General features: G+C 53.3%; 1 protein-coding gene across 1 annotated transcript in view; it reads right to left on the bottom strand.

Annotated features, from left to right (window-relative positions):
- The window catches only part of PADI2 (peptidyl arginine deiminase 2), a 41012-nt gene extending 25004 nt beyond the window's left edge, over nucleotides 1-16008 (bottom strand). The window contains exons 1-3 of the mRNA XM_037828383.1: nucleotides 15816-16008; nucleotides 4062-4245; nucleotides 3115-3187 (exon numbers count right to left, since the gene is read on the bottom strand). Of these exons, the coding sequence (XP_037684311.1) occupies nucleotides 3115-3187; nucleotides 4062-4245; nucleotides 15816-15907 (349 nt within the window). The 5' untranslated portion in view covers nucleotides 15908-16008. The remainder of the gene's footprint in view (nucleotides 1-3114; nucleotides 3188-4061; nucleotides 4246-15815) is intronic.
- Nucleotides 16009-23929: the final 7921 nt, after the last annotated feature.

The raw sequence follows: 23929 nt of genomic DNA, 5'->3' as shown, positions 1-23929 counted from the left end.
GACCCTACTTCAGCTCCCCAGAATAGCCCCAAGGTGTCAGGTGGCACCTAGGGTGCAGGGCAGATTAACGGGAAATGTCAGCGGCATTGGGTTCAAGCCCCCTTGCCCTGGAAATGGAGACGCCAAGATCCAAGCATTTTGGCGGGCCACCGGCCCCCCATGGAGAGTGGCGGGGTGCCCGGCCTTCTGGCCTTGCTGGGCAGCTTGGGGTGTGGCGGGGAGGACCGACTGCCTCCCCCATAGCCAAAAGGGGCAGTTATCCTAGGCTCTGGGGAGGGGCACGAGGCATAAACTCCGGAGGTTGATGCTGACAATTTTTCGGGGCTCAGGTATGTCCATTTCTCCCAAGGCCAAGACCACAGCTGAAGGTGGGGCTCTTCCTGCTCCCCCACTCCCTCCCATCCCACTTCCCCACTTGGCAGATCAGACCCAACCATCAATTAGCTCAATGCTCCCATTTTATAGCTGGAAAAAACGAGGCTAGAGGGGATGGGTTAGTTGTCACGGTTGCCCAGCAAGTCTGTGGCAGGACTGGGACCAAGATCTGATTTGACCAAGGACATCATGGCTTTGTTCCCAATCCCAGGAGGAGACTGAGGGACGGGAAGGCTCTTCAGCTTTGCTCAGTAGACAGAAAATGGCTACCCCAAGAAGAGAGGAGAGCACTGACTGAGTGTTTACAACATGCCAGGCCCTTTCCATGCGCCGTCCCATTGAATCCACGTAACCACTGGGCACTGTGAAACCCCATTTTGCAGGAAAGGAAACTGAGGCTCAGAGGGGTGATGTCACTTGCCTAAGGCCATAGTGTGGCTGGAGGGGACAGTAAGAATGCAGACAGATTTCTATCTATACTGAAGCCAGAGCTCTTTCTGCTCAACCTGAGGTCATGTGACAGACTCAGATTTGTCTTTGGGGGGCAGCCCCACCATATTGGGATGTTTGGGGTGTCCCTGTCTCTGAGGCACTGCCCCCAAATGAGTACTCAGGACATGGGGTTCAAGGGCTCTTGCCCCAGGGAAGACAGATCTGGAGGGGGCAGTTAGACCAGGAGTTTCCAAGTGAAACCAAATTTTCACCCCGAGGATCAGGAAACATAAATTCAATGGGGGTGAGTTTTGTGTAAAGCTTCATTTATTGCAAATGACTCTCATTCTGAGATGATGCCCTGCCTGCTTTTCAGGTGTTAAAATGACCATTTTTCATGAGACGATGGTAATAGTTAATGGAAAATTGTTTTATTAATGTTTTAAAAATTTTTTTGCAAAGTTTTAAAGTTGCCAGTCTTACATCAGTCACTTCAGGTTTTTGTTTTTTGTGTGTACATTTTGTTTTGATATTTCCCTGGCCCCTGGGATTTAAGTATCTGGAAACTGCTGACAGGTAAACCAAAAATTATTAAAAGAAAGCAAGACCTCAGAACCTGAGAAGGATGAGCTCGGCCTGGGGGTCTGGAATCACCCTCGTTTGCAAGGCCTCTGGCCACTGCCCCCCATTTCTCCGTCCTCAGGTGTCTCTAGCTGGGCTGCCGGGAACGGGGTCACCATCTCTGTGGGATTAGGTTTCCTGCAGGACGGTCACCTGAGACAGCCCAGGGGCTGAGCGTGCACACAACATTCCATACGCCAGGGCCCAGTCACGTCCGGGAGGCTCTGTTACCAGCTCCCCAGTCTCCCCCGAGGTGGTGTGAGGCCCCCGCACTGGGCACCCCCTCAGTGCAGACAGAGATGCAGGGCCACCAGCCATCAAGCCCCTTGGGAACTAGCCTAGGAGCAGAAAAGTGCTGCTGCTGAGCCTACTTCAGCAGCTAAAAGAAGAAGGGGAAGGCTGGATAAGGGGGTGCTGGCTGGGGGCCTGATTAGGTTTTTTTTTTTTTTTTTTTTTTTGGCAGGAGGTGGGGGTGGGGGGAATGAGTTCCAAGACCCCTGGAAAATGTGAGATACTAGAAATAATTTGGGGTGCTACCAACCCCTTTCCAGATGAGTGGCCCCAGGCAAGTTTTTGTTTTACCTTTTCTGAGCCTTGGTTTCACATCTGTAAAATGGGGAAAATAATAGTGTCCATCCTTGGAACAACTGTAAGAATAGATTGAGATCATGTCTGGAAAGCCTCTAGTATTGGAGCCTGGTACATTTTAATTGCTCAATAAATGTTAGGGATCCTCCATTATCATTGTCATCATCATCATCATCGTCGTTGTCGTCATTACAGCACCCAGCACAGTCCTGGGCACAGAGTAGGTGCTCAATAAAAGGGAGGCATTATTGTTATTATTTTGAAAGCACCTGGCACATAGTAGGGGCTCCTTAGCTGGTAGTTCCCTCCTTTTGCCATGTGGCAGCTCTGTCAACTTTAAATCAGGGGTGGACAGACAATGTGACCCTCTGAAATGTCCTTTTGGCTTAAACATTGCATGATTTAAACATTTCTCTTGTTTTAAATTATAAAAGTAACACCCTTAACTGCAGAAGAGCACAGGAACTGAGGTTCAGAAAACAATGTGCCCCAGGGCAGGGAAGGGTAGGGCAGGGCAGGGGCAGTAATGAAAGAAACTGGGAGGAGAATAATCCGGAGTCTGGATCCAACCTGCCACCCGGTTGCCATGTGACTTTGAACAAGTTTCCTAACCTCTCTGGGCCATACTGCCCTTGAGGGCCAAATGAGGGGCTTGCACTGGGTGAGTTAAGGACCCAGGGCTGCACCTCTGGGCCCCCAGGGTTGGGTCCCAGGAGGGCAGAATTGTCAAGGGGAGAGACAGGTCTGTAGACTGGCCATTCCCTCACTGTGAGTAGGGATGCCCTTCTCCAGGCTGGGGAGGGGCAGCAGGGTGCAGGGTGTGGCATGAGGAAGTGAGTGTCCTCTTTGTCCTCCACGGCCCACAGAGCCTGTGACGGGGACCCTGGCATTGGATTTGTAGCTGGCCGAGCAGGGCACGCCTCGGAAGCCCCCACCCCCTGTGCAGAGGGGCCGTTGCTCCACACGCTCGCATTATTTGGAGGCAGCTACTCGTGCCCTGTCCACAGTGCTGAAGACTTGCCCGGGTGCCGCCAAGAAGGGCGACCATGCCAGGCCCTGGGGTACCGAGGCACCTAGACCACCGCCACGCCCACTCACCAATGGCCGTGAGGAAGAGCCCAGCCTGGTTGATGGGAATGCTCCCCTCCTCTTCATAGTAGTTGATGGTGACCTTGGGGGCGGAGCACATTGGCAGGGAGAGAAGAGCAGAGGTCAGAGGTCACAGACAGGAAAACCTGCCATCAGCCACTCCCTTCCTCTCGGCCCATCAAGCCAACCCTCTCCAGAAGTTGAAACCACTTCCTCCAGCAAGCTCTCCAGGGTTGGTGGGCTGCTTCTCCCAGATCACTGAGCCCAACGGTGGGCTCCTCTCCGTAGAGAATATCTGGGGATCCATCTGCCTCCCCGTACCCCATGTGCATGCTGCTGCCTGGGATGGTGTAGGTCCAGGGCCCCTGTCCCCAAGCCCCCAGGGGATGGGGCTGAGGTCGATGTCTTTGAACAACACCCAGGGCCATCACTGAGATGGAGCATGTGGTCAAGAGGCTGTTCATAATTAGAGAACCCAGCAAGGAGGCAGGGAACCCAGTTGGGAAAATCACTTTACCGCAAGCATCCTGCTTTAAGGAAATGAACCCAGGGATGCTGGTGACTGTCACTTCCAATGATTCTAAACTCTCCACCACCCAACAGCGCACAGCTATAACCCTCTATGGAGCCACAAGTCCACGGTCCAGTCTGAATTGACTCAGTGTAAATCTCAGTGCAAAATATACGCCAGATTTAGAAGACTTGGCATGAAAAACAGAAGGTAAGCTATCTCATTAATATTTTGTTTTATATTGATGACACTTTGAAATAACATTTTGATACATGGAGCTCCATAAAATACATGATTGCAGTTGATTTTGCCTGTTCCTTTTTCTGTTATTAATGTGGCTACTAGAAAACTGAAAAGGATGTAAGCGGCCTGCCTTCTGTTTCTGGGGACTGCGCTGCTCTGGGCCTGCCCAAGGCCCGCAGGGGTGGCCTTCCCAGCCGGGTACCTTGTTGCTGCTGGCCTCAGTGCTCGCCTTGTCCATGGTGAGCCGCAGTGTGGTGCTGGGCGACAGGGGCCAGCGCTGTTTGCCATTGGTGGCCACTTCCTCGGCCTGCCCATCACGCACCACCTCCACGCGCACGCCCTCCGAGTGCTTCAGGCTGAAGGTTTGGGCCTCGGCTGGGGCCGCGCTGCCGGGAGAGAGGACAGAGGGTCATGGGGAGCCCCGGGGCAGGTGGGACAAGGGGGTTCAGGGAGGAGACTCCCGGAGGGGCAAGGCTGCCAGGGCCCTCCCAGGTCATCTGGTCTGAGGGGACCCCAAAGGAACCAGCTGCTTTGCAATCACCTGTGGGAGGGAGGGCGTTTGTTAGAAATAATAGATTCCTTGGGCCTTCTTGCATCTACTGAGTCAGAATGCTTGAGAGTTGGTCCGGATCTGAATTCTTAACAGCTTCTTCCTGCTTCCTATGGGCAGCCAGCATTGGGAGCCATGTGGCACCGTAAGGGTAGGCGACTGGAGCCCAGAAAGAGGAATGAATTTGCCCCAAAGGCAGAGATGGGCCTACATCTTATCTCCCAATCCCTACCCAGTGTCTCTGAGCTCAAGGCCGGGAGAACTGGAATGAAGGAGGGGAAGGCAGGCATCATGGGGCTGACTTCTTGCAAGGATGGGGGTGGCTCTGCTACCAACACCCCCTCCCTCCTGCCACAGCTCTCTGGGCCTGGAATTCCCACCTTCTGAGGGTCATTCCTTGGGGTCCAGGGTTCCTTTCCATTGAAAAGCAAACACTTCTGGAATTCTTGAAATGCCATCAAGACTTCAGGGCAGAAGAACTAACTTGTCTGATCTGGCTTAAGGGGAGATAACAGGAAGGACAGGCAGACGGGAGGAAGGTACTCAGGGCTGAGGGCTTTGCTAAATCTAGCCCTGCATCTGAAGTTTCCTAAAGGCCAGAGAGGACTCCGAGGACTTTTGGTGGGATTCTCACTGGGTTGTGATTAAGTCCCAGGCACACGTGTCTGTCTTCAAGGCCCAGATGCTATTTTGAGGACCTGGTGCTTCTGGGCCCAGAATAATTCTCAACCGTCGCTGGGTGTCAGAATCATTTGGGGGTGCTGTTTGAATCTTCATGTTTTGTATTTTTTTTCTTTTTAAGGCTACAGATTCATGGATCCCACCCTGGGAGAGTCTGGCTGGCATGACCAGGGAGCGACTAGGGCAGCAAACAATTGACGCAGGGGCCAGGGTTGAGTAAGAGGTTTAAAATCTCAAAGTTCAGCAGCATCAGCATCAAAATGCAGACACCCGGCCCCACCCAGAAGTTCTGATTCAGTTGGTCATGGTGGGGCCCAAGAATCTGCATTTCTAACATGTTTCCAGGTGCTGCTGAGGCTGCCACTCAGGGACCACAGAGCTATAATCACTAGACTAGTTATGCAGCAGTGCAGTCCAGTGGTTAGAGCCCTGGGGTGGCCAAGGCTGCTGGCAAAGACCACTGACCTCAGGGACTGGCTGGAGAGAGTGGGCAGGGGTCCAGGCAGCTCATGCCCAATGTTGGGGAAGGAACTCAAAAGAGAAGCCCCAGAGCTACTCCATGTCTTGTCCCTCTGCCCCTCTCCAGACTCCCCAGTCTGTCATGGGGATGCAGAGTCCCAGGATGCAGAACGATGCCACACAGGCTGACCTGAGGCTGCACACTTGTTGGCCGTGGCCTGCTGTCTTCTTTCCATGCCCATCCTTAGGAAAGGCATAGAATCTGGGCAAAACCCCTGGATTGGGGATACATTGCAAAAGATCTGGGTTCATGCCCAATTTTGCCACTGACTTGCCTAGGGGATCTTGAGTGAGTCCTTTGTTCCTTAGAGTGTCCATTTGCTGACACATAAGACAAAGAGTGACAGCCCACCCCTCCCGCCCACATGGTCCTCGTCCCTCATGCTTCACAGGGCTGGGGCTGTATTCTGCCTTGTGCTATTGCCATGTGGTACCTGCCCTCCTCTGGATTATACGCCTCTTCCAACACTCATGTCATCCTTCAGAGCCCGGCACAGAGCTGGGCACATCACACACACCCAGCCAGGGTGGACCTGAGCTGCAGATAGACAGAACCTTTCCAAAGTGTCCGGGAAGTATTTCCCAGAGGGAGCCATGGGGACCACTGGGACATATCTGATGCTTTCGGGTGGCATATGGGTGACCATTTTCAAAGACCTGTGTGTTAATTGTGTTATATTTTTATGCAACTGATAAAGGCTTTCCAATTATGGTAGTAATACAAAATCTCTGTTTAAAATGACATGTAGAAAAACATGAGTCGGTTTTAAGAAACATTTTTAAGTTGATAGTACTACAGGTAGAATGTGGTCTTGGCAAAAACTGTGAGAGTCTGGGAAATCATGGACTTGGGTCTGGGAAACCTTCCTCAAGTGCAAGTCCCAGCTTTGTCCCTCCACGTGCTGGGTGGTTTTGGGCCAGGTGTTTCTCCTCTCCATTGCATCAAGCGTAAAATGAGAGGATACGACCAGGTCAGAGCAATGGGGTGGGGAGGGGATGCTGAAAAGCTGGCATTTCATCTGGTTTTATACAAGTCTATTTAGAAAAAAAAAGCCCTTTACGACTGCTCAGGGCAGGATGGTCTCTGAAGACTCTGACAATAGTCACTGTGAGTGATGCTTCCTGCCCGACTTCACTCCCCTGACTAGTGAGAAACTGGAGGGGGACCTGGAAGTGCAGGGTTAACACAGGCCCAGGTTGGAGCTCCGAAGCCCCCCGCCCCTCCTCCCTGCCCCAGCCCCAGCCCTTCTAACAAGCTGAGCAAACAGCTATTCTTGGAGCGGCCCTGGCAGAAGCAACAAAGACATCCATTGTCTCCCTGCAGATCCTGTTGGCTGCCTCTGTCCCCAGGAGGAACCTCTCAGAATTTCCCGCAGAAACCCGAGACCAGGAGCTGTGGGCACTGATAGTCCCTGGAAGCTGTGGGAGGGCCCAGGAAAGTATCGAGGGAAAAGGAGTGATGGAAAGAGGCTAAAGACAGTGAGGACAGAGGGATGGACTGTGAACCCCTAGGACCATGTCCGCTTTGCCCACCATTGTATCTTAGCTCCTAGGACATGCCATGCTTGATATATACTTGATGAATAAATGAATGAAGGAACCTATGCCTCTTGGCTTCCCAAACTATATTACAAGAGTGATTTTTTTTTAAAATCAGGGCACTTGCTTAAAAATATCCAGGGGCTCCTCAGAGCCCCCCATAGGATAAAATCCAAACTCTTTAGCCCAGTGTTCAACCAGTGGCAATTAGCCAGTGCCTCTCACCTCGACTCCAGCCTCATTTTCGGTGACTCCCTGCGTTCTTTGTCGTCACGTGCCTTTTGCATGTTTTGTTCCTTCTATCTGTGATTCTTTCCCCTGACTTCTCTGCCTAGCAAATGCCCATCACTCCTGGAAGACCCACCTCAGTCGATTTGTCTCCATGTTTCCCATGTGGCTTTTAGCTCCTTAACGGTAGGGAGCATATCTTCTTCTTTTATTTTGTTTTGGACCCTGGCTAGTAGAGGCATATAGAAAGTATTCTATAAATGTCCACTGGGGGAAGGGCCAGAAGAGTAGGGCTTGTTTACTTGGTCATTTGCTTGGCACGTTTATTGAGCACTTACTATGTGCCAGGCACAGCTGCAGGTGCTGGGCGTAGAGTGGCAAACAAGGTAATATCTTCCTTTGGCCATGGAGCTTATATTCTAGTGGGAGAGAAAGACTTTCAATGGAGTATACAATTAATTGTTTGATAATTATAATAAAGGAGAAGTACAGGATGCCGTGAGGCCTACCTGGTCAGGGAGGGCTTCTCTGAGAAAGTGGTATTTGTGTGGGGGTCTAAATGTTAGACTCCGAAGGATGGACAAGAATGAATTAGACCCCTAGTCCTCAACCTTTAGTGGCATCACCTGGAGGGACCCTTAAAGAAAAAACTGCTGAACCCACCCCCAAGTCTCCGATTCAGCAGGTCTGGGGTGGGGCCTGGGAAGCTGCATTTCTAACAAGCTGATGCTGCTGATCAAAGGACCACACTTTGAGAAGTGCTGAATCGGACCCAGGGAAGAGAGGAAGAGGAGCCGAGATTTCTAAGCAGTGAGGACAGCTCGGGTGGTGGCCGGAGTGGAAGTTAGCGTGGCATGTTCAAGAAACTGGAAGAGGTCTGTGTGGCTGGAGTTTGGGAACAAGAGGGAGGGAGAGTGGTGGGAAGAGAGGTCATAGGTCACAGCCAGGACTTGGCCTCTGTCCTGAGAGGTGGGAGGCACCAGAGGTGCTAAGCAGGGAGTGACATGATCGATTTTACACTGCAAACAATTCCCCTAGGGTGCTGGGTGGGGAATGGACCTCAGGGGAGGAGGTGACTGCAGCTGTCCAGGTGAGTGATGGTGATGGCTTGGGACAGGGCAGTGGTCGTGGAAATGGAGACAAACGGCCAACTGATAGGTGCAAAGAAAGGAACTTTGGACAAGGCTCAGAAAGCAGTGACAGATGTACAAGAGGGATGTTTTCTAAGCCCAGCCCAAGGGAATTCTGGGGCTTTGAGACCTAATAATCTGCTCAGCCCCACAAAGGCTGTGTGGCCTCTTGGGAGTCACACAGTCTCTCTGGTCTCTGCTCAGTGGGGAGGGTCACCGGCTTGGCCTTGAAAGGCTGGGGTGCAAATCCCAGACTTGAAGGTGTGACATGCCTGCTCCTAGTTGGCACCTGGAGTTCTCAGCTGGTCCACCTGCCCTGGGCCTCACCAGCCAGAGCTCACCCCAGAGTGATCCCATTTCCTGGCAGCCTGGGTCTGCCCTGGCCTCGGGTCTCTGGAGGAGGGTGAGGGGAAAGTTGAGAGTGCTTGAGGGGAGGGAATGAGGAAGGGGACAGGGCTGGGGTAGGAAGATCCAAGCCAGGCCTCGCCCCTGGTGACCTATATGGTGGTGGCTGGAGCCTTGGGGCTGGGCAGCTGCTCTGGACAGGGTCGGTGGAGGTAAACTCATGACGCCTGTCTTCAGCCAGCCTCCTCCTGCCTGGTCACCCTGGCAGCCCCGGTTGCTCAGCGCTGGTGCCCCTAGCTGCCCTGGATCCCTCTCTTTAGGGAAGAAACATTCTAATCTATGTCACCCCCTCCTCAGCAACCTTCGATGGCTCCTCACTGCCTACAGAACAAAATCCAATGCCTGAGCCTGGCATTCAAAGCCCCAGCTTCGAGCTCACTGACTCTCTAGAGTTAAACTTGAAGCCACTGAAACTACAACCTTTCCACCTCCATGCACCCCAATGCCTCTACTGCCTTGGGGTGTTTGCTGCACTGATCTATCTGCATGGCATGTCCTTGGTCCTACTCTGAACACCTGTTTATCCTTCAAGACCCAGTCCACTTGCCACTGCCTCCAGGAAGTCTTCCAGGGTCCTTTCAACCAGAAATCATTTCTTCCCCCCTTTGCTGGTGCCTCAAATAACACTTAACAAATGCTGCTCAATGTTTTTTTCCCATAATTGTTAATGAACTTTTTGAAGGCAGGGACCATCTCTCATTATTATTTGTTTTAATAATATTATCACAAACCCAACACTGTTTCAAATTCCTAATTCATACTTACTGAGCACTTACTAGGTGCTAAGCACTGTTACCAAGTCCTTGACCCACAAAGTCCATCCTTTCAATAACCCAATGAAGCCTGTCCTGATGTCACCCCATTTTATAGATGGGCACACTGAGACCCGCAGAGGACGAGCACTTGCTCCAAGTCTCAGGGAGGGTAATGGTGGAACTGGGAGGTGAACTCAAGCTCTCTGAGCTCCAGGCCTGGCTGTTCCCTCTGAAGGAGAGAACCCATAGGTTAGAGTCCTTCCTAAAAGTCTTCCAGGTAGGGGGTACCTGGTGGTGTTGGGGTCAGGCCTGGCTCAGGAGAAGGCCCAAATGAGAAGCCCTTAGGGAACTCTAGGGCCCCCTGCTTATTTTGCAGATGGGGGTCAGAGGCTCAGAGAGGGGACACCAAAGACCAGCCTCCCACTCTAGTTCTTGGGCAAATGACTGAGATAAGCAGGCCTGGGGCCAGTCAAAGCCCCTGGGCACAGGATCTGGCATGGCCAAGTTTAATAGGTGTGCTGTCCAGCTGGGGGCACTGGGGCGGGCTCTGCCATCCGGCTTGCCCAAGGGCCTTGTGGACAAGGAGGAAAGGCGCTCAGGTTCAGCTGTGCCGGGGCCTGTGGACACTGAACACAGGGTGCCAGGTCCTCCTCAGAATTCTCCCCACCCCAGGAACCAGCCTGAAACCCGAGCCCTGGAGCAGCTCCTGGCAGGGTGTCCCTTTAGGGTTGAAGGCTCTGGGTGTTGTTCTAATTTACGGGGCCACCTGACCTGGCCTGGATTGCTCCCCACTGTCATTCTCTCAGGAGCTAGCCCTGCTCTGGCCAAGCTCTGCCACAGGCTCTGGACCTTCCATGGCCGTAACAATGGTGTCTCTTCTCCCTTGATGCTGGGCGTGGGGCACTTGGACCAACGAGAGGCCAGTCCAATGCATCAATGGCCACATACGTCCATTCATTAATTCATTCATTCACTCAATAAGGAGTCCTTCACTGACTTAAGGGCCGAAATGAGGAGGGCAGGGAGCAAGGAGGAGGATGCTTTAAATACAAAGTCTAGGAAGGCAGCCCGCAGAGGGGTCAGGGGCTGGGCTCTGCCCCAGTCCAAATCCCACCACCGTCATTTACCAGCTACGTCACCATGGACAGACATTCCTGACCTCAGTTTCCCCATGTGAGAAAGGAAGGCAATAACCATCTAACTCAACATTGTTGTGAGGGTTAAACACATGTAAATTATTGAATACATGTGAGATGAGCATGCAAAGTGTTAAAAAGGCTATCTGGCACATAATAAGTGCCCAATAAATGTTAGCTAGTAGTACTAAGTAAATAAAGAAGATCTGAAAATTTCTAGAAAAAAACTTATTGAGGTAGAGAGGGCCTGGGGTTTGGGATAGGGCACCATGAAATGGGGTGGTCAAGGATGGCTTCTTGGAGGAGGTGGCATTTGAGCTGAGACTTGACTGGAAGGAGTCAGGCTTCTGGGGGTCCCAGGTGGAGGGAACAGCACCTGCAAAGGCCCTGAGGTAGGAATGGGCTGGGTGCATTCAAGGTCTAACAGAGTCTGAAAAGCCAAGGGTGAGAATGGGGAATGGGCAGGAGACATTATCACTGGGGCACGGCCTGGTACATTATGGAAGGAGAGACCATGCCATCCTGAGCCCCTAGTGCTTCAAACTGGATCTCAGACTCTCCCCAGCTTTTGTCCTAAGGACAATTTTAAAAATGAAAAAACACATAACCACCCCCCTCCCCCACTCACATCAACCAAGGGGCAGGCAGAGAAAACCTGGGAGCGAGTTGCAGATGGGGAAGAAGTTAAATTCTCCGGGCTCTGTCCCAACACAAGGGAATAGTTCCCCTGCTTCCCCAGCATTTTACGGTGCCAGTGTCTGGGAACCCCTGCCCAGGCACCCTCTGCCTATCTCCTGCCAGAGAGTGATGGGCAAGGCCCCGCCTGGAAAAATGGCTGGTTGGCCTCTGCCTCTCAGAGGGGATAAGGGGCTCATCCCACCTGCCACCTCCCGGGCTCCTTGTGAGATCATATGTAAAGGGGGGACAGCTTTGCAGAGGCAAGAGACAATGGTTAATATCACATCTGCCCTAAAGCCCCTTCTTCAGAACATGAAGTCTGAGCCCATCTCTCCTCAGGGGAGAGAAGGGGACACCTGCCTCATCAAGAAACTCTCACCCCCCCTGGACAGATGCACAAACTGAGGAAGGGATGGGAGAAGCTGTCCCCAGGTTTGTGGGTCATTGGAGAATTGGGCAGAATGCCATCATCAGGTTATTTTATTCCAAGGCTGCCTTCCCTCAGAGACGGGTAGGAGGGTTAAACCAATCTGGGGAAGCCACTCATTCTGCACCCTCTCCAACTTCAAGCCAGAATCAGGTGGGATCCAGGCAGCTCCAGCAAAGAAGCAGTCATCAGCTAAAGGGACCACCTGGAAAGACTGTGTGGGCAAGGTGCACTCATCCAGATCTGAGATAAGTATATCTGGCAGTAGCAGAAGGAAAAAACAAGTGTCTTGAACGACTACCACAAAGTACAATCTCTAAAAAAAGAACCACTTCCTTCTTTCTGTGCATATACTAATAGCTTGCCGGAGACTAGCAACAGAATGTGGTTGGGGTCAAGGCATCCATCCCTGAAGGAACTGGTTTTGCTGGGAGAGGATGGGTGGCCTGGAGCACCCCTTCCCATGGTGGCCTGGGGGTGACCCTTTGCAGGGTTCATCACTGCAACAGTGAGCACATCTTCCACCAGGCCCAAGGTCCTTCCTCATGTTCTCTGATTGACCCTCATTTGTCCCCATTTTCCAGGCATGGAAATGGAGGCTCAGCAAAGTAAAGTGATTAGCTCAAGGTCACACAGCAAGTGGCTGGGAACCTAGTCTGGGTTATCTCGAAACCTGCCTCTCTCCTCTGCCCTGCCTGCTTCTCCATTCCTGAGAGCAGCTTTCACTCTGAGCCCCACTTACAGTCTGCAGGGATAGGAGGACGGGAGCCAACACCCATGGGCAGTTCCTGCCAGGACTGCAGGGTCTTTGTGAAATGGAGTGAAGGGAAAGAGGGTGTGCCTGCGTCTCGGGGAAGGGGGCCCAGAGCCCTGGGGTCAGAGGCTCAGAGTTCCCCAGGCCTTGTCACATGGGGCCTGCTTGGAGGCCTGGGGGGCATCCCGTGGAGTCCTGAGTCAGGATCTATGCCAGGGCTTAGAATAACTGAGTGGGAAGTGGTGAGAAAATGAGGGCCAAAGAGGGGAAAGGGAGGGGAAGTCTCCAGGGTCAGCAGACTCATGGGACAGGTGAAGGGCAGAAGGGACGCCAGCTGAAAGGGTCAATCAGCCCAACTGGCTCCTTTTAGGGTCATGCAGGAGAGAGTGGAGGTTAGGAGCGTGAGTTCTGGGTCAGATGTGGATCTGAGTCCTGTGTGACTGGGCAAATGGCTTCACCTCACTGAGCCTCATTTCTTCATCTACAGAACAGACCTTCTCAAAAAGATCTGTGGTGAGGACGAGATGACACAATGCATTTGGTGATTTAGTGCTCATGAATATCACCTGCTTATTATTAATACTAACAGTAGCTCTTATTATTACAAATATTAGAAGAAACCACAGCAGCAATAGCCGTCTCCTTAATTCCAGAAGAGGCTTCCTTCCATTAGACCGGTGGTTCTCAATTGGGGGTGATTTTGCTCTCTGCTTCCCAGAGAACATCTGGGAATGCATGGAGACATTTTTGGGGGTCACAACTTGGGAGGGTGGGGAGGAGGTTGCTATTGGTATCTTGGGGCTAGAAGCCAGGGATGCAGGGATGTACAATCCTAAAAATCCCCCACAACAAAGAAGTATCTGGCCCCAAATGCATTAGTGCTGAAGTCAAGAAGCCAGCCCCCGACCCTTGCTGTCCAGTAGGGTGACCGCCAGCCACATGTGGCTACCGAGGAGCTGAGGACATGAAATGTGGTTAGTGCCCACTGAGGAGTGCTGCAAGGGTAGAATCCACATCAGATTTCAAAGATTTAGTTCAAAAAAAAAGAATGTTAACTATCTCATTAATAATTTTTATATTGATTGCCTTTTGAACTGACATTTTGGATAAACTAGGTGAAAGAAAATATATTATTAAAATTAATTTCATATGTTTAACTTTAAAAAAAAATGTTGTTACTAGAAAATTTTAAATGACAAATGTGGCCTGTTGGCAGCTTGTACTCTATTTCTCTTGGTGAGTGCCGGTGTAGACTGTGTGCCTTTTTTGGTGGTGGTTAGGAATCTTAAGTGGGGTGGGGGTTGCTGTGGCTGGACCCCGCCAGAGGGAGGAGAGGTCCACACCTCCCCCACTCCCTGCCCCCACCCAGGCTGGGCCTCTCTCTGCCAGGACAGTAGGGGGCAGAGGGCCTGAGTGTGCCCCCCCCCCACTCCCCCCACTCCCCACTGGAGGTGCTGTGCCAGCTTTGCGGGCTGCACCTAAAGTGCCCCAGTGAACAAACAGCGTGTTACAGCGACAGCTGAGGCTTAGAGACCTGAGCGCCCTGGCTCCTGGCCCACCCCCGGCAGTGCCCAGTTCAGGGCTGGGGGTGGGGAAGGCAGGGAGCTCCCCCCTGGTCATTGGGGCCTGGATACACTCCACTGCTGTTATTGCTCTCAGAGACCACCCAGTCCACCTCGAGCTTCACATGTGGGGTGACTGAGGCAGAAGATGGGGCCCGGGGCGGATGCACGGAGAGGGTCCCAGGTCCCAAATGGGTCAGCAGGTGGGGTGGCTGGGCCTTTTGTCCTTGGGGAGGCTGGGCAGTGGGAGAGCTGCTTGGCTAGGGCCAGTGCCTGCTCTGGAGGTGGCAAGAGACTGTCGGGGCAAGGCTGTCAGGGCCACAGGAGGTGAAGGGGAGAATGGGGCTGGGGGAGCGTGTGTGGGGAAGACAAAGGGGGATACACTGGGCAACTTCCAGATGACAGAATGATTCGGGAGCAATAAGCCATGTTGGCACCTATATAAGAGCTCAGTTTAAGGCACAGAGAGGTAGATTCCCCCACCTCGAGATCACTACATGGGTGCCCCTGCAGAGGCCTGCACGCCCCCTCCCCTTGGGACTGTCCCCTCCCACCCCAGCAAAGGGGAACATTTCAAATGCTTGGAGTAGTGGGCTGCTACTCCAGCACGAACCGACCCTGAGCTCTCCCACCCCTTCACTCCCGCCAGCCACACCTTTGCAAGGCCCTACCCCACCCACTGTGGGGAGATGGCTCAGTGGGCTTGGCTGCTTCCTGGGGGCTGGGGGTAGAGGTGTGGCTCTGACTCCATTTCCCACCCCCACCCCCAAGCCATGTCCTGCTGTCTCAGAAATCTTGCCCCCCACAAGGTTTGTAGACAGAGAGAAGAGGGGAAGGAAGAGGATCCGAATCAGGGGCACTTTTCCAACAAGGACCCACCTCGACACCCAGAATTCCAGGCCTCAGCGGGACAGAACCAGGCGCCTCTCCGAGCCCAGGGTGAAGTCAGGGGAAGGCATTTGGGGACAAGGAGCTCACGGCCAGTGCCTGGGGACAGGCCAACAGCAGTAGCCCCCCCAGGGCAAAATCGGAGCCTGAGCAACCCCTGGGGCCAGATTCTGTCCCAGGGCAGCTTCCCTCTGGCCCTGCCCCAGTCCCAGGTGGATGCCAGTGGAGGCTGAGCTGGGCTGAGAGGTGCCAGGGAGCAGGGGTGGAGGCTGGGCTGAGGTGGGTGGTGAGTCAGGGCCTGAGGGGAAGGGGTCGGGGAGAAGGCATGTGCTGAGGAGAAAGTGGGGAAGTGAGAGGAGAGAGGATGGCTGCAGAAGCTGAGCGGGGTGCTGGGGGGATGGAGAGGGTCGGCAGGTGGGAAGAGGGGTGAAGGGGGGGACCTGGGGAAAGGGGGCTTGAGGAAGGGGTAGTGTCAGAGCTGGGACTGAGGCTGTGCTGAGGGTCTCGGGATCTCAGGAACATAAGGTTTGAGGGCTCTCAGGATTTGGGGGTGAGGTTCTTAGGATTTCTGGGCGCAGGGTGCTCTGGATGAGGGGCAGCTCAGGCCGGAGGAAGGTCGGAGAGGGCTCCGGGGTGTGTGTGGGCTCTCGGGATTTCTGGGAGCAAGATCCGGGTTTCAAGGCCGGCAAGGTGGTCCTGCTCACCTGCAGACATCGGTCCAGAGGTGCGTGCCCAGCACGTACACCGCCTCGACGCGGCTCCCGTACTGCAGCCGCACAGTGCGCTCGCGCAGCATCTTCCTCTCGGTGCCGGCCCCCTGCCCGTCCTCTGCCGTCCCGGTTCGCCTGGAGCCACCTGTCCCAGGTGAGCCCGTCCGCCGCTGCAGCCCGCGGCGGCCCCGCGCGCAGTCTTATCTTGCCGCGGGCGGGGCGGGGCGCGCGGGGCGGGGCTTCCCGCCAGGCTCCTCTCGCAGTGGGCCGCGAACCCGTCCGTCCAGCGTGGCCCCGCCCAGCCCGACTCCTCCGGTCCCGCGGCGGCGGCAGTTGCCAGCTGGCTCCGCTCCGTGGTTAGTTTGCTCATCACTCATCATTCGACAAATCTTCAGCCCTTGGGCGCCAGGACGCAGGACCCCGTCCCCACTTCGGGCGCAGACAGTTAAAACGTGGAGCTGCCACGGGGGCGAGGAAAAGAGTTGGTGGGAGCCCAGAGGGTCCCCTAACCCTGCCCGGGGGTCTGGGGAGACTCGCTGGAGGAGGCGTTTGCCAAACTAAAGGGAAGGGAGTGTGTGTGTGTGGGGGGGGTGTGTGTCCCTGGGGCAAAACCAGAAAGCCAGGTACAGCCTGATGCCAACAACCAGATGGGTATTTCCAAAGGGAAAATGGGGAGCAGGTGGGAGTGGAGAACTTGGGTGGGGAAGTGGGGTGGGGATGTGGGGTGGGGATGTGGGGTGGGGATGTAGGGTGGGGATGTGGGGTGGGGTTGTGGGGATGTGGGGTGGGGATGTGGGGTGGGGTGGGGTGGGGTGGGGTGGGGTGGGGATGTGGCGTGGGGTGGGCTGACCTGACTAGTGTTTGGACTGAGATATTGGGGGCACCTTGTGGCAAGTGACAGTGAGGGGGCAAGAGTGATTCACTGGGAAAGGGGGTAGCCCACTGCAGAGGTCACTTTGAGTCCTGTGGAGGTGAGGGTGCAGGGTGACAGCCAGCGGGGGCCTGAACCAACCCCCTCCCCATCCCAGACTCTTTCAGCTCTGCAGCCAAGGGAGGGGCAGTTCAGACAGTTCAGCCACGTGTGGGTAAATGGTTGTGGGGTGGGGGTGGGCAGAGGCCATGAAAGAGAAGGGGTGGCATGCAGGGGATGGGTGTTTGGGAAGGGGCGAGGGCTGTTGGTGACATGGAACCCTGGTGGGGTTGTGCCTAAAGAGTGATGAGGCTCAGCAGATCCTTGAGACATACCCAGACCCCTTACCCTGATGGCCTCCCTGATGCTGCCCAAATTAGAAGGTGGTGAAGAGCCCAGCTGCTCCCGGACCAGGGAGGAATGTGAGGGGGTGTGGGAGGGAAAGGCCAGAGTCCAGCCAGGGTGGCATCTGTCCCCCAAATGCACACAGATCTAGGGAGTGACAGGTAACTTCTGATGGGCTCCTGGTGGGCCACTGAACACATCCCCCAATTAGGAGGCAGCTCATGTGGGTCCACCTGCCAAAGGGAGAAAAGTCCTGCGAGGCCACTGAGGTGGGCTCGTGCCTGGGCTCCCATCTGCCCCAAATGACTTTTTGAACTCCTACTATGTGGCAGGTACTGAGCGTATGCCAGGGATAGAGCCCGACCCCCTTCATTCCACTGACGATGGGGACATGGGGCCCCAGAGTGGGGGAGGAGCATGGCACCCCCCACCAAGGCTGGGATGGTCATAAGAGGAGCAGAGCATATGATGATGGCAGGCAAGGGGTGATTGCCAGGAGAGAAGTAATAAGAGCAGGCACTTATTTCATGCTGGCAGTGCCAGGCACAGTTCCATGACGCTTTTCATGTATTTGAATTAGATCATTATAACCTCCAATAATGCCACCACTTTACAGAATAAAGTGAGCCATGGAGAGGGTAAAGAATTTATCCTCAGTCACAGAGCTCATAAGAGTGACCGAGCCAGGACTGGCACCTGCCTGGCCCCCGCGGGGGAGAGGCAGGGGCGAAGCTGGGAAGGGCAGTGAAGGAAGGCCCGTTTGTCTCATCAACTAGGAAATTGAGGTTCTATTCTTGACCCTGCCTTGGTGCAGCCTTGGATGGGCCACCCTGCTTTTTGGATCCTTGTTTTCCTCATCTCTCAACATAAATGTTAGGATGATACTAAATAAGACAACACATGGAAAACGCTAGCACAGGGGCTGGGACAAGGGGAGTGCTCAAAGAATGAACCCCCTCCCCTTCAAAAATCCAACCCAGGCCTCCCAGCCACCCTCAGGACACCTGGCCCTGGCTGAAGGCCCATGATGTTGGGTCACGGTGCCTGGATGGTATGATGGGAGCTTCCTGGAGCCCAAGGGTTTAAAATAGCTGAAGTGGTCACAGCTGTTGGTGGATTCAGGGCCGGAGGTCTCACGCATCACGGCGGCCCCCACCGCTCCCCCTGGGGCCCGGAAGAACCAGAAAGCATCTCACTGTGCCTTTTGGGGAATGCCAGTACAAAAGGGCCCAATTCCTGGCACTGGTCCGCCAAGCATGCGGCCGGAGTGCCTGGCCTGGGAGGGGCTCTTTGGAGCTCTTTCTGCTCTGATCCTTTCCTGGGGGTCTTTTCTGTGCCAGGCCTTGGAGGAAACTGGGAGGCAACGCACACCCAGAATGGGGTGGCCTCCACGGCCCATCGAGGCACCATATGTGCAAGCGAAAAAGAAAGAAGAAAAATTACCCAAGTGATACCTGATCGTTGTGAACAAATCAGAAAAGCAAAGTAAGAAAAGCAAAATTAAATAAGCAAGATGAAGGAAGTCTGGTCCCCCAGAACCCCGGGATCCAGAGAAGACCCCTGTTAACTTTTGTGAGCGTGACCCAGAGGCAGTGAGGCTACACTGTGGCAGACACACTGACAGCTCACACTCATAGGACTCCAGGCCGTGCCAGGAGTCATCTAAGGGCTTCCCACATCTCAGGTCACTTATCCTCTCAGCAGCCCATCGAGGTGGGGGCTGTTATTACCCCCAGTTACACAGAGGCCCGGCCCAGCCTGGTGGTGAAGACTGTGGGCTCTGGGCTTGGATGGAGCTGGGGTCACATCCAACCCTGCCCCTCACTGCTGGGAAATCGGTGACCTCTCTGGGCCTTGGCGTCTTCCTCCGTAGAAGGGGTACTCGCAGTGCCCACCTTGGAGGCTCGTGGGAATAAATGAGGTGCTGCATAGTAACATGCTTAGCACATTGTGCAGCCTGACTCACGTCCCGGTGAATGGTAGTTATTTTCCACACACATATATGGTTATTTTAAGTTTGTGTAGAAGTGGGTTTCTGACTGTACTTGCTATTTTATTATATACTTTAAAAAAACTCTACAATGTGTCGTGAGCATGCATTCCTGTGGTGCCCAAACTCTTCATATTGTCCAGAATGTTCAAAGCAAAGTTCTGATTGGTCAAGGAGACCCAGAGAGGGGAAGGGGCAGGAGTAAGGTCAGTCAGCAGGAGCCCAGGGCTGGGAGGCGACAGCATCTGGTGGGCTCCCGCCATGTGCCAGGCTGGACCAGGCACCAGGGGCTCGTGGTCTGAGACCTAAGAATGAGCAGTCAAGGCCATTCTTGGGAGAGTCCCGGGGTCACCACCAGCTCCCCAAAGCCACCCGAGTGGATGGTGGCACCTAAACTCCTTCTGTACAGAAGTTCTGGGTGGGAGAGTAGTGCTCTGAGCCAGAGCCCCGGGGCCCATAGGAGGGGAGTGGGGCTGCCAAGTAGGGTGAGGGAGGGACCCTGGAGCGCAAGGTGGAGGGTGAACTGGGCACGGGGAGGTGCTGGCTATCTGTTCCCAAAGCAGCCCCCTGTGTCCAGGGACTCCCTACCCCCTGACTGCACCGCGGGGTCCCCTGCAGTGGGAGATCAAGAGCAGGTCCCCACGCCCAGGCCTTTCCTTGCTCCTTATGTCCCCTTTCCCCAAGCAAAGCCCACTCTCCTCCCACTCCCTTTGGAAGGGGACTCTGGCCAGCTGGTGAAGGAGGGGCTTGGGGATGGGGGCGGTAATTCTGCCCTGGTCCTAGATCCTGTCCCCTGGGACTCCCTGGAGGGGGCCCCTACTCCGAGCCATTTCACTTAGGGTTTACATTCCTGCTGCCGCTCGGGTGACATCATTCCTCACCCTCTAATGACTGGTGGTCAGGATGCGGGAGCTGTGTCCTGCTCCACGCTCTCATCTGACCCCACCCGGGGCACCCTGCTCATCCCCCGAAACTTCCTGGGCTCTCATCACCTCCACCTGAGCTGGACATTCCAGATCCTCGGGGCCTCGCCTCTTGAATGTGCAAAAAGTGGGCTGAGGCTTCTAGTCCCTCAGGACGGGCCCCATCCATCAATCATTTACTCCCTGCCCGGGACCACACTAAGCTCTTGGCATGCATTCTCCCCGGGAATCCTCTTTACTGCCCCTGGAAGCAAGGACTTTTATTATCATCATTCGATATTTCAAACTGTAAAATGATCCTGGGTCAGTGGGATTCAAACCCAGCTCAGTGTGAGGACAGAGCCTGGGCTCTTGGCCCCTCCACACCCCCGAATCCAAGCCAGAAAGCTCAATCCTGGGTAAGAGGTAATGAGCAACATCTCTAAGGGCTGGGGCGAGCCGACTGGCCTGTCTACACTGGCGCTGTCCATGACAGTAGCCTTATCACATGCAGCTGCTGGGCCCTCAAAATGGGAGCTGGTCCCAACTGAGGTATGTCGTTTGTGTCAAATGCACCCAGATTTCGAAGACTTAGTATGAAAATAGAAGGTAAATTATCTTAATTTTAAAAAACGTGGCCCGTATGTTGAAATGATAAATGTTCTGGATATATTAGGTTAAATGAAAATATACTATTGAAATTAATTTCACCTCTTGTTTTAATGTTTTAAAAACGTGGCTACTAGAAAATTTACAATTATATGTGTTTTATTTCTATGGGGCAGAACTGGCTCAGACTCTTCCAAACCAGTTAGGCAGCGACCATGGCTGCCTTGCTAAGTGTTGTCTCTCCTGAGTGGCGCCCAGTGCCTGGCAGAGGATATACTTAGTACAAATTGCTCTGAAATTCGATGGCAAGAGGATGTACATGGAAAAGAAACCGTGGTCAAAGATGGAAGAGGTGGTGACCACAAGGTGGCGCCAGATCCCCACCTTAGCCGTGGGCAGGCTGTTAAAGTTTTCTCATCAGAGATGGCCCCGTCCACGTGATCCTGAGGGGTCAAGGATGTCTCTTCCTGACATCACTCAACCCCTTCCCTGGGAACTCCATCTGTGTGAGGTCAGTGGTGAGGTCAGCATCTTAGAATGGGTGATGTAGGGGTGACTGAGGCCCAGAGAGGGGCAGTGACTTGTGTAAGGTCACACAGCCTGGTGGTAACAGACCCAGGACCTTACATCTGTCCTGTTGCCTTAATGCCACTGAGCACATGCCAGGCACTGGGCTGAGCAGGACAAGGGGCGCAGACCCACAAGACCCTGCCCATTTTTAAGATCGGCACAAGAAAACCCCTCTTACGGGAAAAACTCCTCTGGTGCATTTCCAATGAACAGGTGCTGTGTGGAGCACTTTGCATCCATTGCCTCTTCCAGTCCTGACATGCACCTGGGAGGCAGGTGCTGTAATTATTTCTGCTTTACCCCATGTGGAGGTTACATTCCCTGTCTCTAGAATCAGTCCGCCTGGGATTAAATCCCAGCCCTGCCACTCGTTGGATTTTGAAGCCTCAGACAAGTCACTAGAGTCCTCGTCTTCTCACCTGTGAAGTGGGAGAGACTCCGGGAAGCCACTTCCCAGGTTGTCATGAGGTTGAGACGAGATAATACACACAAAGGGCTAGGCACGGAGAAAGTGCTGGATTCCTGTTGCTTGCAGTTTTAATGGTTATTCTTGCTACAGCAAGGGGATTGGCTGAGTACCCTGGCGGTGCTGCTGGAAGCAGATCTAGGGGAATTCACAAACACGTTTTTTACTTGGGAGGCAATCCCAGGAAACAGCAGTAGGGGGGTGAGAAGCGAGAAGGAAAGGTCAGGGAGTCAACAACAAGTGCAGCAGCAAGCAGTTTACCACTGTGGGCAACTGAAGCTTAATCCCACTGGGGATCTCTGGGAGATAAGGTGGAGCACAAACATCAGTTATCCCAGCCAAAGGGCAAGGGAGCTGGGGCATTTATCCCCCCACTCCTGCCATCTTGGGTTGGGAGATGCACCTCGAGGGGTGGGCTAATTCCCCAGCACTCTTGGTCTGCTGCCTGCAGGGAGAGAAAGCCCTCAGACGGAGAGATTCAGGTGCTCTTGGAAGTCGGGTTGGTGTGCAAGCCTCTGCTTCCACAGAGGCGGAAAATAACTAATTCTAGTTGAGAGAAGGAAGGCTTCATGGAAGAGGTGGCTCTGAGCTCTCCTTTGAAGGATGAGTAGGAGTTGGACAATCAGAAGTAGGAAAGGTGCCCTGGCAGGAGGCCGCTCAGGAGGTGTGCAGTAAATGGTGAGAGGACACTTCCGGGGACACAACCAGGAAAACAGTCTGGAGCTAAGCTGTGGAGGCCTTGACTGCTGGGCCACAGAGGGTTCCAGCTGGATTCCGCAGGCAGTGGGGAGCCAGGGAAGGGAGGACCCCTCTGGCTGCGTGCGGTGAGCAGGTAGGAGGAGTTCAGGGGAGCAGGTGAGATACTGGGTTCTAGGTAACAAGGAATGAGGGCCCAGAGGGATTGGTGGGACTAACCTTGGAGAGAGGCAAGGAGGGAGTGCAAGTGCTTCCTGGGATGGAGCACGGAGCCCTTTCTGCTCCATCGTGTGTCTCCCCTCCCCTGGGCGAGACCTCAGGGGTGCTGCTTTCCGGGCTGCTCTGCCCGGCTGTGCCATATGCCCAGGCCCCAGTAGGAGGCGCTGCTGACTCCAGGAACCTGTCACAGCCTCTTGGAGCTCAAACAAGGAAGCAGGGGTTTGCTCAGAGCCAGTTACCTGGATGGGGGAGCTTGAGATTGAGCACGGCACAGCTGTGAGAGCCCTGAAGCTGTCCCGCCCGGGTTTGAATCCCAGTACTGCCTCCAACCTTTCTGTGCCTCAGTTTGCCCATCTGTATAATGTGGGCCATGTTACAAGAGTGAAATGATAGTAGGGACTTGGAAAAGAGTAGTGGTGATCATAATAATTATTATTAGTGAGGGCAACGTTGGGGACGAGGCAGTCCCCCTGCAGGCTCTCTCCGGAAAGGGTGGTCTGAGCAGTGCTGAGATCTGGGAACTTGCCTGGTGACGCCCCGGTGACCTGATTTTAATTTCCACAGCTATTGTTACATAAGTGTCAATGTGAGTTTTCAGTGCCCTGGGGAGTAACCTTTTTTGTGCCTAGAAAGAAAAAATTCAGAGTCTCCTTTGGTTTTCAAAAATAATATTCAATTGATTGAGTTGAATAAATATTCAATTTATTATAGTTATAAATTCAACAACCCCACATCTGCTTTGGAATTCAGTTTAAAAACCTTTTTAAAAAAAGAATATAGCAACTTTTAAAACAATGAATTTTAAAGGACACTGGATGAATGTTTGGCCCCATTTACAGCCTTGGTTAATTAAACATGTTAAACAGCATTTGTATGTGTAATATATTCAGTTTCTTTCTTAAATACCTCAAATGCCTAAATACAAACAAAACTTTCTCAAGCACTTAAATAGCTATTAGAAATCTAATAACTTAAACTTACAAATATGGTGAATTTAAATTCTCTTAACTATTCTAATACTGTTGACAAACTTACTAAGATTTCAATTTAAAAATCACAAGTCTACATCGATCAATGGTTCTTTTGTGCCTTTAAAATTACAATTCCAAGACTGAACTGTTATTCCCATAGAACATATTCTCTTAAATACTACAGACATGTAAAATTCCAAACATGCACCAATGATTTCCTAACACAAATATGTCAGCACTATACATTTGTTCTGTTAAACATTTTTACTCACTTCTTATCAGGCTTAAAAGACTTGGCACGATTTTGTCAGCCCAAGCATATTTTGGGGTTACCTTCCCAAGCCACCTTTGGGCTTACCTCTAAGACTCTCTGGGATGGAGGTAGGTTTTTGCCCGAAACCTGATGGGACGTGAGTCCTATGTACAGTCA

The sequence above is a fragment of the Choloepus didactylus genome, chromosome 2 (genome assembly GCF_015220235.1).
Source record: "Choloepus didactylus isolate mChoDid1 chromosome 2, mChoDid1.pri, whole genome shotgun sequence".
NCBI classification, from domain to species: Eukaryota; Metazoa; Chordata; class Mammalia; order Pilosa; family Megalonychidae; genus Choloepus; species Choloepus didactylus.
This window is presented reverse-complemented; position numbering and strand designations above follow the sequence as displayed.